The sequence below is a fragment of the Leucoraja erinacea genome, chromosome 30, assembly GCF_028641065.1.
Source record: "Leucoraja erinacea ecotype New England chromosome 30, Leri_hhj_1, whole genome shotgun sequence".
In the NCBI taxonomy this organism is placed as follows: domain Eukaryota; kingdom Metazoa; phylum Chordata; class Chondrichthyes; order Rajiformes; family Rajidae; genus Leucoraja; species Leucoraja erinaceus.
In genome coordinates, this window is record NC_073406.1 from 13,466,148 (window position 1) to 13,482,089 (window position 15,942).

Here is a 15,942-nt window from a genome sequence, read left to right on the forward strand (position 1 = left end):
GTATGGGATGTTTCTGAAGAGATTATTACAGCCGCAGAGGTGATTTATATCCTGGGAGTGAAAGCAGGAAATGAAAAATTACACTAACAGTCGCATCAGAAATCTTGTTCCCATTGCACCAGGCAGCAATTAAAAATGTTTCTTCTTGAATCTGACATTTAATCCATGGCCATGAATTACACAGGGCGACTGTTACCATTTAATTAAAGGCACATATATTTACAGGCATCGTGAAGAGGCATGTCAAAGTTATGCGTTAGAAGGGGAACCTGTAGATGCCCAATATTTAATCATAGACTATTTGTATCACTTGGAGAGCTTTATTCCCTGGTGACTGATGTTTTTTTGCAGTTTGCTTTGCCCCGTAATTGGAGCAGTTGTCAATTTTGTTGAGAGCAACTCATAAAACCAGCAAACAGACTTCTTGTGTACAAAACCTTTGGAATCCCAGCTGCAATAATACCAGCTCCTGAATTCTGAATCTAATGCTGTAGTTACGGTATCCATCTGCTCACAGAAGCACAGACTACTAAAGAGATAAATAAAACAAACACCCGTGGAGATTTTTAAATAAATACAAGTTAAAGTAATAAAGATCACTTTCCCTTTCTGTCTGTCTGTGTCTTTTCCAATCCCACATTTTTATTTCTCTCTCGATTTGGAATTTTTGAACCCGAGTTTAAATTGTTTTGAATATGCTAACCTGCACTGAACTCACTTGTGAGTTAATAGTCATTAATAGTGAATCTGTTGTTTGCTGTTAGATGGACATCGGGTGCTGCTGGAAGGTCATCAACTCGGTGAAAGACGCTCTTTTGGTCTGCCCGAGCTTTGTTGGCCTCCCAGCAGAGCGAGCTGTTTGTCGGGGAATGTTGCCGACTGGCCCTCTGCAGGTTGCAGGAGTACATGCTGAAGGAGTCGGGGGGACGCACTGAAGCTCGGTGCAGCCAATGCCAAGGCTCCGGGGGGAGTACCACAGTCTAGGGTCCTTCTGCTGCTGGCTGGAGATGCCCCACAAATTAAGGGAAGGGACTTCACGCCAGGGGGCCACATGAGTGACAAGGATGTGGGGTAAAATTGTGTGAATTGTGCAAAATGTATTGAATGCATGTATAGCCTCCGAGAATGTCGGACAAATTATTTGCACTGTTCCTGCATTGTTATATATTTTATTTACTTGAATAAAGTCTATTTTGTTTTTTTTAAAGTTCCTCTAGACCCATTTACTTGGCCTATTACCTCCAATCTACAAACCTCGTACAATAGTTCGGCACGGACTAGAAGGGTCGAGATGGCCTGTTTCCGTGCTGTAATTGTTATATGGTTATATGGTTAATTTGTCACACTTAATCAAGCCTTCCATCTTATCGCAGATCTTCCATGTGCCCCTTCTCCAACCTGCCTCTGCTGAAACCTATATGATGAAAGGTCACCAAGCCAAAATATTAACACAATCTCTCTTGTCACATAAACGGTCCTGCTGTGAACATTGATTGCTTTCAGTTTATGGCCCAGAAATTACTTTACTGCCATTTTTTGTGACCTTACAACTGTGTTTAAGGTCACCTTTTGCTATTTGTGAAAACCTGTCAGTGGTCGGCAATTGCAGGGTTTACAGACCGCTTGTGTTGCATTTCCCAGTGTAATGCTTCAGTGAAACAGAGAGGCATGGAGCAATACAGCACAAAAACAGGCCCTTCGGCCCAGCCTGTCCAGGTCGCCATTCTGGGCTAGTACCATTTGCCTGCATAGTTTTGAATCAAGACAAATAGGGAAGCTGAGAAGGGAAAGAAAAATTGGACAGGCAAAGAAATAAGATATCATCTTAACATGCAACCGGAAAATGACGTTCAAAGTATGTGAATAGTTGTATGTGGAGGTTTAGCTTATGCTAAAAGGAAAGTAATGGATCTATGTATTGAGGTAAAGTAAAAGGCCTTAATCAGTGAAGACTGTACCATTTATTAGCAAAGAAGATGATGTTTATGAAGTCTCAATGGAGGAGAAGAGATAATGGAGTAGAGGATATATTAGAGATGCTTAGAACAAACTGCCGAGGAACTCAACTGGTCAGGGAACATCCATGGAGGAAAATAGACAAATGATGTTTCGGGTCGGGATCCTCCTACCCAATGGAGCAGAGGGAAAATCTTTACCAGCCGCATCACTCGACCACTTACGAGGTACATGTTTTGAGAGGATGGGGAAATCAGCTCAAAGACTCCAATTTCCCCGAGTGTCCCTTTGCCCTCTTATTTACCGCCACATCTAGCATGAAGGCCAGAAATTCTGTCTGCAAGTGGAAGTGCAACAAATCCCTGACTCACTGCTGAATGCAAATTCCAGGGCACTGATTTTCAAATAGGGAATGAATTACATCTGAATACCCATCAAATTACTCTCCACCCACCAATCATAATTCAAACTTGAATTCAGAATGTGTATAGTAATAACGAAATCAGGTGATGAGGTGTAAATTTGCATTTTGTTGCAAGGGCACTGTGCAAGTACTAATGCATCCATTGCTGTAAATTACCCTCATCGGGCAAGACTCATATTAGATCTGAAGACATTATACTGGAAGGCAGAATACTGGGCAAAATTTGGGCCAGCTCTAAAATAGTTCCTAAGTGTTCCTCTTATTTCCTCTGAGAGTTTGTCTGAAAAATGCTGATGGTATCATTAGGTTATTTCTATTCTCCAGACAACTCATATCAGAATATTTCACTGAGCGGTTCCTTGTTTAAGTATACAGAGGAGAAATAACATGCAGCTGTCAAATTGCTCAATAGAATTTTTTGTCCCAAAAAACCCTGGTGTATATGTATTTTTTTTCCCAGCAAAATCGCTGCAGAAGCTTTACCCTCCACCCAGTGGGCATCTGAATAGTCCCAATCCCTTCCTGTACCAGTCACCATTACACAGGCCAGACAATTCTTCAGTGTTGCTTGTCTTAGCATGATCTCTGTGTTGAGGGGTGGCGGGGGAGGGTGGGACAAGGCAGAGCTACTTTATAGAAAAATGTTTATACTTACAGTGCGTGTATCTTTTTTTTTCTCTATCTATATTTCAACACATGACGTTTGGAGGGTGATCCTCCTACGGTACAACAAGGCTTCTAGAGGCTTGGGGAACATTGCGAAGGGGCTCGTCCCAAAACGTCACCCATTCCTTCTCTCCAGAGATACTGCCTGTTCCAATGAGTTACTCTAGCATATTGTGTCTATCTTCGGTTTAAACCAGCATTGGCACTTTCTTCCCACACATGACCTCATTATCTGTCTGGTCATGTTATAGCATTCCAGACTTAGCATCAAATTGTCAACTTTTAACCTGCACACTCTTTTGTTCAGAGAACGATCAGAGCTGGCTATTTCTGCCAGTCATCCAGCCATGATTTTGGCTTTTTCTTTCTGCGTTGGTACAGTCTGGCCTGCAACCTTGCTATTAGCAGCAGTCATAAGACCTATTCACCTTACTAACCTTCTCTGCTACCTAGACTAACTGGTTTCTCTCTACATACTTCTGATGAAGGGTCTTTAACCTGCAACATCAACTGTTTCTCTTGGCACAGATGCTACTTGACCAGCTGAGTGGGGTTCCCAGAATTTTCTGTTGTTGTTTCAGACTTCAGCACCAGCTGACATTCTTACTTTTGGGTCTTTTTGCAGACAAATTATTACTGAAGATTAGGCAATAAACTGATACATTTGATATGGTCCAAAAGAAAGCAAAGCTTCCACCCTGGTCAGCCCCTCAGGTACACCTGACTACGCTGAGTCTCGCAGCACTGAGAGCGTTCCATCAGCACTCAGCTTCGTACACATCAAAGTTCCTTCAAGCCAAAGTCTTTCTCACATCAAACAGCTAACACTGTATTCCAAATGTAATATAAAACACATATACAGAAACTCAGCTGCGAGGAATGTAGAGAGATGTAGAGATACTCTCATTAAAAGGACCAATTGATTGAACTGAACAGAAGTGTGGGAGTTGGAGAAAGATTATCTTGAATGCTCTTAAGTGAAGTTCACACAACCATGCAATTCTGTCCCATCAAATGCAATGATTTCCTCTCTACATTTGCAAACCAAATCAACATGATTGATGTCTTAATGGAAGAGAAGGAAAAAAATTTGAATTTCAAAATCAGCTAGTGATTATCATTATTTCATTTTGTTCAAATTCTGATTGAACTGGATTGTTTTAAACCTTCTCCTCAAACTGTATTTCACTCAGTTGTACACTACTGCTCCTTGCAACATCCTCGCACTAGAGATGTCATCTCTCTGTGTCTCGAAACCCAACTTGAATTGGGCAAACCGATGATCAGAAGCGGAGGAAAGGTTGAACTTACCTCAAAATATGCAATTTCCTATTCACTGAATAAGTAGGGCACTGATATTTGCACAGAAATGAAGTGTATCTCCGAGTCATTGCTGTATTATAGTGCTTAGTTTAGTTTAGTTAGGCGATACAGCAAAGAAACAGGCCCTTCGGCCCACCAGGTCTGTGCCGACCAGTCATCCAAGTTCACAAGCACTATCCTACACACTAGGTAGACAAAAGTGCTGGAGAAACTCAGCGGGTGAGGCAGCATCTATGGCGCGAAGGAAATAGGCAACGTTTCAGGCCGCAATAGGGACAATTTACAATGTCTTTTACCAAAGCCAATTAACCTACAAACCTGTGGAGTTTTGGAGGAAACCGGAGGATCCAGAGGAGACCCACGCGGTCACAGGGAGAAGGTACAAACTCCATACAGACAGCACTCGTAGTCAGAATCAAACCTGGGTCTCTATTGCTGTAAGGCAGCAACTCTACTGCTGCGCCACCGTGCTGCCTACATCACCTAGAAGGAGCATACAACCACCACGGTTAAAGCATTAGCATGTTAATCTATTTCTAGTGGAAATTTGAGGGATCTTTAATGTAGATTTAGAAGGAAAAGACATTAATTTGAAATCTTTTCATCATACCTCCTTGTTCAATGTCACAAATCGCTAACTTTGTTTAATGTAAAGCATTTCTGTACTCCGTAATAGCATTCCACACATTTCTGCAGATAATGATCGGAGGAATCTGTCACCAACTAATAGTCTGCAGAAGGCAGAATAAAGATTTATTTATTACCATATTCCACCCTTAACAACTAGTTATTACCTTGTTTCTGACAGCCTCAGCCTTGTCCAGGACATAGTTGGGATCCGCTCAATTTTAAAATCAAAAATGTTTAAATTTATTAAAAAACATGTTACGCTTTACAGTATGGTTGGCAATTGTGATGAAGCAAATTGTTATAGTGCTATAGAGGTAGACATAGTGTATTCCAGTATACATAGAGTGTACCAGTTATTCCCCCCTAATAGCCTTAAATAGTCCAGTCAGTAGGAGATTCAATAACGTTTCCCCAACCTTGTCCAATCTTCTACTGACTAGACTATTTAGGTTGCAGTCCCAAATAAGAATTAATTTCAGTTGTGAACCTGAACTCAGACGTGTATCTTGTGCGGGTTGTCCACTGTCTGCTCCAGATCTGTCAGTGTGCACTGTTACCAAACAGGACTGAGTACTGACCTTTGCAAGGTGCATCATTTATTACATAAAATGTAACAGGGTGGCAGAAACCGAGCTAAAAGATTTTCATCTTTTTTTATAATATCTAAATTACGCAACAGTGCGGAAATAACCCCTTCAGCCCACCGAGTCCATGCCGGCCAGCGATCACCCCACACACTAGTGCTACTCTACAAACTGGGGATAGTTTTTACCACTTACCAAAGCCAATTAACCTACAATCCTGTATGCCTTTGGAGTGTGGGAGGAAACCGGAGATACTGGAGAAAACCCACATGGTCACAGGGAGAGCGTACAAACTCCACACAGACAGCACCCGTTGTGAGGATCGACTCTACTGCTGAGCCACTGTGCCTCCCGTTAATTTTCCTTTTGGAATATTTCAGGATAGTCTGGTCAGTGTGGACAACGGCATGAGAAGATGGACGAGGGTTAGCCAGCCTTGTTCCTACTGAAACCCCTGTGACACCGACTATCTGTCCCACGGTACGAGTTCATTCCAAGAGCTCTCACGAGTTTAAAAAAAAATCAAACTCGTGGCAAGCACGGAGAATGAACATAGCGGGTACGTCGGAGCTCGGGGATGTCTCTTAGCGGCTCGCACCACTAACAGCAGGTACTCGGGAAGACTCGCTAACACGGCAGGTAAGCACGGGAAGACTCGTGAAGATTTTTCAACATGTTGAAAACTGTCCATGAGAGCCCCGAGTACCTACGAGTGGCCATTACCGTAAATCTCCGAGTTCGAATCAGGGCAAACTCGGGAGAGCTCTTGGAATGAACTCGTACCGCGGTGAGGCAGGGGTTTTAGAGCCTCAACCTGCAGCCCACTTCTGTGTTAAAGAGAATGAATTACATACTTCCTCACAGAGTTAACATTTTTATTAGAAGTCAGATTTAGGTCCCAGCAATGGTTAGAATATAGACCATCAGCCACGGTGTAAATTGTTTTGTTTGAAATACAACAAGCACATTAATCTCAAACTTCGTAGAAATAGGTAGAAGGGTTAGCCAATAATATGCTATCGGCATGAACATGGGATCACAAGAACACAGACAGGACTAGGGCATATTGCCCCCCGAGTCTCTATTTCCATTCAATGAGATCAAGGCTGATAAATGAGCTAACTCTACAGTCAGAAGGCAGACACAAAATCCTGGAATAACTCAACGGGACAGGCAGCATCTCTGGAGAGAAGGAATGGGTGACGTTTCGGGTCGAGACCCTTCTTCAGTCTGAAGAATTATGCCTACAGCATTATGCCTGGATCTCTCGAAACCTTTAATTAATTGAATCCATTAACGTTCGGGTGTTTATCAATGTTCCATTGAATTTGGTTTGCCTTCCTCCCCACATAACCTTTGGGTCAACTCGAAAACCTCCACTGTCCTACAACTGCTGACTCTGCAGAAAATGGCACAATGTTACACAACGCTTTTTTAAACAGCGAAAGCCTTAAGATCAAAATGCTGGAGTATTTACTGGAAAGTGGAATTGTTGCTTCATCAAATAGTGTAATGGGTTTTCAAGATAGGAATCATTTCAGCCCCATCCCCAGCCTCGAATGCTTAGGGCATATTACTCATACGGACTTGAGCCAGCCTTCTGTACTGCATTTGCTAATCAGCAAGTACAGTTAATACAAATGCAAATTAAAATCCCGATTCCATCACTGGAAAATCAATCAAGACTGCCACTTTTTCTTGAGAGTCCCATCAGATTGACTACCTTCAAAGAAGGATTATGCAGAATCTGACTTTCAAAATTCCTCTAGATTTGCCTGCACCATCGGGGTTTTTTATTATTCCTCCCTCTCTCTCTGCCAGTTTAATGATCACTTTCAAAATAAATCCCATTGCCAACTCTTAAATAAGTCAAGTCCTGGAAGTAAAGAGCTTCAGTAAAAGTATGAAGCCTTCAGAAATATAGATTTAATGAGATTTTTAATGAGATTTTTAAAAAATCACTGAACTTAGGTGACAGTCAAATTAATGATGGGTCTCTAACACTGCAGCATATACACATTTCAAAATATTAGTGTTTTCTCTATCATCCTTCATGCTTTCATTTTGTGTGTCATTTATGTATGAAGTGGTAAATTCATTAGTTTTATTAATCAAAATGTGAAGAGTGTTGTTTGATCTACTGATAATCATTTACTATAAAATATATCCAACCCAATCTTACACCCTCCAGCTCTTCACACTGAACTAGCATTTCTTTCAATCAATCTTGCTCAACTGAAGATGGAATGAGATTAACGTCTGACTTCAGGACCTACACTCATTTTCAAGCTAATGGGCGAAACCTCACTGAAGTTCCTCAATGGTTGCGATGATCGAGGAACCCCTGTGTTGATCAACGACTAAAAATTGGGCAGCGTTTTGAAGTGGTAGGTGGTGGATTAAGGTATCCACAGGATCAGTGCTGGAAGCTGCACTGATCAAAATTCACACTCTGAGATCAAGGAGACTCCGAGAAACCAGAGACTGAAGTGGATCATCAAGCTGAAGAGGATGACAGAGAGAAAAAGGAAAATCACAGGAGGACATTAATGACCCGTGTAGAATAATTGCTGGCATATCTTGTGCATCACCATTGAAAGCAATGGGGTATATTTTGGTGGAAAGAATATGGGTTCCATATATGACTTGAAGTTACAGTGGTAAATGAAGAGTTCAGGAGAAAGACACAATGCCAAGTGAGAGAATATCTATAGAATAGGATTTTCCAAGTGGGAAAACAGTTCTCAGTCTGAAGAAGGGTTTCGGCCCAAAACGTTACCCATTTCCTTCGCTCCATAGATGCTGCTGCACCTGCTGAGTTTCTCCAGCATTTTTGTGTACCCTCACTTTATGTCACTTTAGTTTAGAGATACAATGTGGAAACAGGCCCACCAAGTCCACACAAGATCAGCCCATCAACGTTTAAGTTTAAGTTTAGTTTATAGAAACAGCGCGGAAAAAGGCCCTTCGGCCCACCGTGTTCTCACCAACCAGCGATCCCCGCACACTAACACTAACCTGCACACACTAGGGGCAATTTACAATTTCACCAAGCCAATTTACCTACAAACCTGTACGTCTTTGGAGCATGGGAGGAAACCGGAGTTCCCGGAGAAAATACATGCAGGTCAAGGAAAGAACATACAAACTCCATACGGACAGCACCCTTAGTCGGGATCAAACCTGGGTCCCTTGCACTGTAAGGCAGCAACTCTACCACTACTCCACCGTGCCACCCACGTTGCTTAAAGACAATGTTTAGGAGCTGATTGGAGAGACATGCATACCTAGTGCACTAATGGAAGTCTTCCATCATAGACTTAATCCAAGTATAGAAAGCCTTAACCAAAGGTGAACAAAGTGAAGGAACTAAATTATCCAAATTATAACATTTTTAGCCCTCGGAGGCTAGGACTAAAAACCAACACAAGAGCACGTGTATGAATGGATTATAAAGTCAATTGTATCATCCACCACTTCATTACTCATGGAAACACCAAGATTGCATTAAAGCTCTGCAAAAAAAATGGACTGCACGGATCAAAATTCACAGTTCATTAGATGATAGGAAATTACATTTTAAACTATCTCACCTGCTCCATTTGCCAGTATTCATCATAATATAATCATAGGATGAGATTACTGGCACTTAGTTTAATAACATATGCCTTGCTTTTAATTGATTTCTGCTTTAACCGGTTAAAGCCCAATAAAAATCTAATCAAACTATAGGCAGATGTTCAGAACATACTGCATTCATCTGTACCATCTGCAAACTCACTGAACTCCCACTTTTAACATACACCTTTGGCTAGAATAATAATTTATTGACTTATCATGCGGAGGGTCTACTCTTTAAGAAGTGATGGCGTTGAGTGCCTTTGGATTGTATTTTGGGCGCTGTTTTTAACATGCACTTAGCAAACAATTACAAGAATCAATTGCTGAACTGCGTGAAGTGTCCACTTCCTTTTTGTACAAATCCTCCAGGATATCTAGAAGGCTGAAGATGCTTCAACCAAGGCCACATCCAAGAGATTCACGCCAGAAATGTGAGTATGCTTCTCGTCCCAACATCTTGTGGCTTAGCACACTTTTCCACTCCACGAGCTGACCAAGATTTCTTGCCATCAGCACTAATCTCTTCCCTTTTGGCAATGTCACTTTTACATTCCCTTGAAATAAGTTGAGAGTTTTATTCCAGCTAAGGGCTTGTAAGTTTTTCTTGAGAAATAATACACTTGACTGAGCGACTTTATTATCACGTGACCTGTCACAGCGAGATTTTGCACACCCAAGGTATGCAAAGGGAGGCCACAAAAAGGGCACCAACAAAGTTAATTCATCCAAAGAGTTTACGCAGAATGTGCTTTCACAAACATTCAACTCCGTGCTTTAATATCAATGAATATTCAGCAGTGGCAGGTGCACATATTATTGTTTTTTATTTAATTGTTGAGAGATAAATGTTGATGGGCACAGGGAAAAAACTGATCAGATGAATCATGTTTCGACTGCATATTCCAACAGGAGCACTGAGCCTTATTTTAAGTTACAATGGTTGCCGTAGGGGAGTGAATGGAGTCAGTTTAAAGTGGGTTATCAGTAAAAAAGCTGTCATCGGAGAATACGGAAAAAAAGAATACTTTGGGCAGAATTGTGTTAGAAGGTTGTACTCCGGCACATACAGTAATAAAATCTCTGGTGAAGTGATTTTGACCATATAAATCAATATTTTTCCCTTTCCACAGATGCCGCCTAACCTGTTGAGTGTTTCCTGCAATGCCCATCTTGATTTCAGTTTTCCCCTGTTCTATTCAGTAATTAAGGTTCCTTTGAAATCAATATTGGTAAAGGAAGAGGCAATGACACCAAGAGTCACGGTGTTTGTGTACATCGCCAGTGGAGATGCAATGGTCCTTTCTGGGTGCTAACCGTCAGTGGGGCTTCTTGCAATCCATTGGGCAGATGTATACCTGCTCAAAGATCTGTGGAAGGATAACCTAACCAAAACCTATCTAAAGTGCACCTGGCAAAAGAGAAGCAAAGCAGGGCTTTGCATGGCCAATTATTTTATTCAGAGTCTTTGTCAAACTTATGGATAAAGGTTGAGACTGAATGGTGTGCCCTGGCCACTGCTGTAATATACTGTACATTTTTCACAACTACACCATGTCCTTATCCTGACTTAGAAGGTCAACAACACAACAATCAATCTTTCACCCCAATAAAAAAAAATATGTTGCAGCTCCTTCAACACCTCACAGTCCCTTCGGAAATATTTAAATCGAATGCAACAAGTGATCGTAAGCCTTCTCCTTTATGGAATCGGTGACATATCGCACACCATCACAGTATCAATGACCAGCTCCTGTTTCAGCGAGTTTCCCCGGTAATTGCACCTCGTCACGTCATTACTCAACATCCACCTTCACCAGCAGCAGAGTGAGCTCGAGCCAGTAATCCCAAAACACTGATAAAATCCTACAACCTGCAAACCCCAACAGAGAACATTCAAGTCCTGTTAGCAGTAACAGCGCTCCGTATTAAATGTCAAGCTTGTGGTATACTTCGGGTGGTGATGTTTAAGAAGAACTGGCAGCAAATTTCTGTTCGGGGCCCTGTCAAAGAAATAGGGGAATGCAGAGTGAAATAGATCAAGATTCATCAGGTAGACCTTCTGGCAGACAGGGAATGCACTGATAATTTACCAGCCATAGCGATTAATCTCAATCAAATAGTGTGCAAATGATCCAAAAGGTGAGACTCTCCCATTGCTGGGAAGATTTGAGAAAGACAGGTACAAAGAATGATCTGCTGCTATGTCATCCAATTCCCATGACGAAGAGATTTCAAAGATGAGGGAAGTCTTACCTTGGCAACTGTCTCTTTGCTCCTCGTAGCCGGCACTGCAGACGCATTTCCCGATGGGAACGAGCCACTCTCCCTCTGCGCTGCAATACATCTTGGGTGTATCTCTCTCTTCACTGTGGTCCACACACTGACCTTGAACTTCAACCAGGGACGAGGAGTCCGCGCCAGTCACTGCATCCGGAAAGACGGCCAAGTTCCGAATCATGGCCGGGCATTTCTTATAGTAGACCCTCACTGACACTATGGCGATGCAAGCTCCGATGTCTTGGAAGGCCAGGTAGATTCCCTTTTTGTTGAGTGGGCCCACCCCGCGGACCTCAGTGTTTAACTTCAGCTTCCGCACTCCCAGGTCGACACTGGTGAAGCTTTCATCAGCCGCCACTGTGTCGATCTTGACAAACTGGTTCTCCAAGACATTGGGGCCAATATCTCTGTCTGACTCAAAGTAATACAGGTTGAAGGTCTCTTTGCAAGTCCCCACCACGCCCGGCATGCTGTTGCAGTCTCGGAGGGTGAACTTAACTTCGATGTACATTCGATGTGCCCCGTTCCGCTGGAGCCAATTAGTCCTCAGCCAGTTGTTTTGGTTTGGGGACATGACGTTGCAGACTTGGTAGGTGTGGATCGGAGTGAAGAACTCGTCCATCTCACTGATGGCATCCCACTGCAAAGGAAAACAAACGGATTTAATCATGCCATTTACATTGTCCTTTCAGGAATAAAAATTGGTTATGAAACCCGAAAGCTAGAAATATGGGACTCAGCGCATCAGGCAGTAGCTGCAGGTTGGGTACACCTACTTCACACAAGGGTAGTGGTGAACGTACTGCTTGGATCCGAGCTTGATGTGAACATTGGACCCAGCTACAGACACAAAGTGGTGGAATAACTCAGCAGATCAGGCAGCATCTCTGGAGGAAAAGGATAGGTGACGTTTTGGGTTGGGACCCTTCATCGGACATTCCTGCAGTGTTAAGACTCAAAATGCTGGAGTACTGAAGAAGGGTCTCGACCCGAAACGCCACCCATTCCTTCTATCCAGAGATACTGCCTGTCCACTGAGTTACTCCAGCATTTTGGATCTATCTTTGGTTTAAGCCAGCATCTGCAGTTCCTTCCTACACATTTCTGCATTGTTTCTACATTGAGAGTTTCTACATTGGACCCAGTTCCATGGATAATTTGTGCGAATTAATATCATTTGCCATTATGAAAATCATACAAGGACGTTGCAAACTCTCATCATGCAGATCTTGAATGTGAATGTTGACCCTGGTTCCTGAGGAGGGCTGGTCAGATTGATCCTGCCTGAGAGGTCAATTCTAGGTCCCAAGTGCTGACTGAGTAACTGACCCAGGATCCATGTACCTAAAGTGCAGAGAACGACAGCAGATGCTGGTTTATACCGAAGAAAGACACAAAGTGCAGTGCGTCAGGCAGCATCTCTGGAGGAAAACGTCACCAGGTTGGGTGCCGTTTCGGGTCGGAACCCTTCTTCAGACTTGGTCAACAGTCTGAAGAAGGGTCCTATCCGGAATGTCACCCATCCTTTTTCACCACAGATGCTGCCTGACCCGCTGAGTTACTCCAGCACTTTGTGTCTATTCACGTACTTGAACATGGCTCGGTCTCAATTACACACCAAAAACCTCCATGGTTCAAATTCATCTCAGGGATCAGATTTAGTTGACATCAGGATTATAATGGGTCAAAGATTCACAGTTACAGAAAAGCAATAGAAACCATGACCTCTGCAAACGCACAGCCTGGGTACAATAGATTATACTTTACTCGTTGTAAACAAGTGGGTTTGTTTTAATTTATACATGTGAATCGCTGGATCTCTGCAACTTTACACCACTATTAAAACTAGCATCTTGTCACTTCTCGTTCTTTCTTCCAAAATATATCATCACCCTTCTCTGCACTGAAGTCTGTCACCTTGAATCTGCCCATCTCATCAGCCTGCCAATCTCTTCCTGAAGCTACTGCGACCCTATCGACCTTAGACTTGCCTTCTACATTATCTGCTAATCCTCTCTCAAGGACACTCTTCACCTTGCTACTCCTTGCTAACTTGTCTGTACTTTCTGCATTCACCTTGCTTCATCGCAGTACTATCAACCTGGCAATTATCCCACATCTTCCACTTTGTGTCGTTTCATTTCAATGCCTTTACTATTACCGAGCTCCGGCTTTGGACTTTTTCTGCCTTTCATCCTCAATAGTGAACGTTTCTCATCTGAATCGACACTGCGTAATTAATGATTCACATTAACGTGCCAGTGTGTATTTCCAACCCCCCTGGGCCAGGTTATTCTTCAACTCATTGAAATTAAGTTTCTTCCAGGTGCTTATCTGGTGATAGCTGGTAACATTTAAAAAGGCAAAAATGACACTCTCTCTAAAGAAGTTGAGGAAGATATGCCAAGGACTCTGCTTTATGTTTATGCAAATCATTTGCAAGTGGAATAGCGTAAAATGTCTGTATTTAAAAAAATGGCATCAGAAACTATACACGTTTTGACTTAATGTCAGGAAAATAGGAAAGATCGGATATTTTTTAAATGTAAAATTTTAAAGTTTAATTTATTTTACTGCGTTTATTACTACATTAGAGTTCTCTGGCTCCGACTCTTTGATGGTGGGCAGCCCTGAACACAATCCTCATGGGTCAGAGATGCCATTGAGTTTAGAAGGATGAAGGGGATCTCAATGAAACCTACCGCATAATAAGAGGCCTAGATAGAATGGATGTGGAGTGGATGTTTCCAGTAGTGGGAGAGTTAAGTACCAGAGGCCACAGCCTCAGAATAAAATGACGGAACTTTAGAATGGATATGAGGAGGAATTTTTTTAGCCAGAGGATGGTGAATCTGTGTAATTAATTGCAATAGACAGCAGTGGAGGCCATGCCATTCGGTTTTTTTTAAAGCAGAAAATAGTAGGTTCTGATTTATAAGGACATCAAAGGTTACGGGGAGAAGGCAGGAGAATGGACTTGACAAGGAAAATTATATCAGCCATGATCAAATGACAGAGCAGACTCGATGGGCCAAATGGCCTAATTCTGCTCCAATGTGTAATGGACACAACTCCTTATTTCACAAGAAGATGCCTAATGACCCAAAGTGGAGTTGTAACTGTGCCAGACCATGAAGCACTTTACCTCAACCTGCCAGAGATGCATCATCTCCCACTTGGCATCCATTAATTGGATTTACAACATGGGCTTGTGCTAAATCTCCACATGGGAGAGAAAGATATTGTAGGAAAGGCAAGAGAAAATGAAGGGAGGTAAGGTGGGATGCGTTCCAATGGAGAGTGAAGGCTGGCATGGGCTGGTTGGGCCGAATGGCCTGTACCTGGGCTGGACATTATTTGCATTTGGCTATGTACACAGCATGCAATGATTACAAGATCACTAAACCATCTATGGGGGGGAACAAGAAGGGCAAATGTCTGGAAACAGTTGAGGGAAGCAATTGTGGATAATCAGGCTTGAAACATAAAAACATAGAAGATAAATTAATAGTTGTCTTCTGCTGAGTTTAAAATATAAATGATAAATATTAATTTTGCTTTTTTTTCCCCAAACCCTGTGCTTGAAGTTTAATGCTTGTGGATAGGGCTTCTTCAAGTATGGCTTTCTGAAGGAAATGGGGATTATAGTTTTTGCAAAAATTATATATTTAGGGATTGTAACCTGTGATTGATATAAAATAAATTTATCAAGGATTATTTGTTAACTTTTCTCAGTTCCAAAAGACTGAGGGGGCGATCACAACTGGTAGAGTTTATTTGGCCTTCCATCACAGCTATGTGATGGATGTTTATGTTAAATGTAATTATGTTGTGTCTGGGGTCTATTTGTGTGTAATGTATGGCTGCAGAAACGGCATTTCGTTTGGACCTCCGGGTCCAAATGACAATTAAATTGACTCTTGACTCTTGACTCTTAGAGTTGCTGCCTCAGCACCCCGGAGACTGGATTCAAACCTGACCTCGGGTGCTGTGTGGAGTTTGCACGTTCTCCCTGTGACCACGTGGGTTTCCTCCTGGTGCTCCAGTTTCCTCCCACATCCCCAAGATGTGAAGATGCTTTTGTAAAAAGAAAATGCCCCAGGTGTGTAGAGAGTGGTGAGAAAGTTGTGTAACATGGAACTAATGTGATCGATGATCAGCGTGGACTTGGAGGAACTGTTTCCATGCTGTATCTCTCTAAAACTAAAATTATAAAACTAATCAAGGAAACAACTTTGTTTCCTTATCAACTGATCTGAATATGGCTTTTAGTTTTGTTTTTTTTTGCTTTTGAAATAACGTTATCATGCAAAAATAGTAATGAAGGCGTTATGCACTCAGTGGCAGAGACTGCACAGTTGCTGCATATTATCCATGCAGGGGTTAATGCTGAGGAAGCCATGTAACCTTGGGCTCTACGTATCAAAAGGAAGTCTGAATGTGAAACAGCTCTTCCATTTT

The 15,942-nt window shown here is 42.2% G+C and overlaps 1 protein-coding gene across 2 annotated transcripts in view; it reads right to left on the minus strand.

Moving 5' to 3' along the window:
• epha8 (eph receptor A8) overlaps positions 1–15,942 on the minus strand; it is a 263,478-nt gene that overhangs the window by 179,735 nt on the left and 67,801 nt on the right. For both annotated transcript variants that reach the window (XM_055659451.1, XM_055659450.1), the window contains exon 3: positions 11,458–12,121. In XM_055659451.1, coding sequence (XP_055515426.1) covers positions 11,458–12,121 — 664 coding nt within the window. The remainder of the gene's footprint in view (positions 1–11,457; positions 12,122–15,942) is intronic.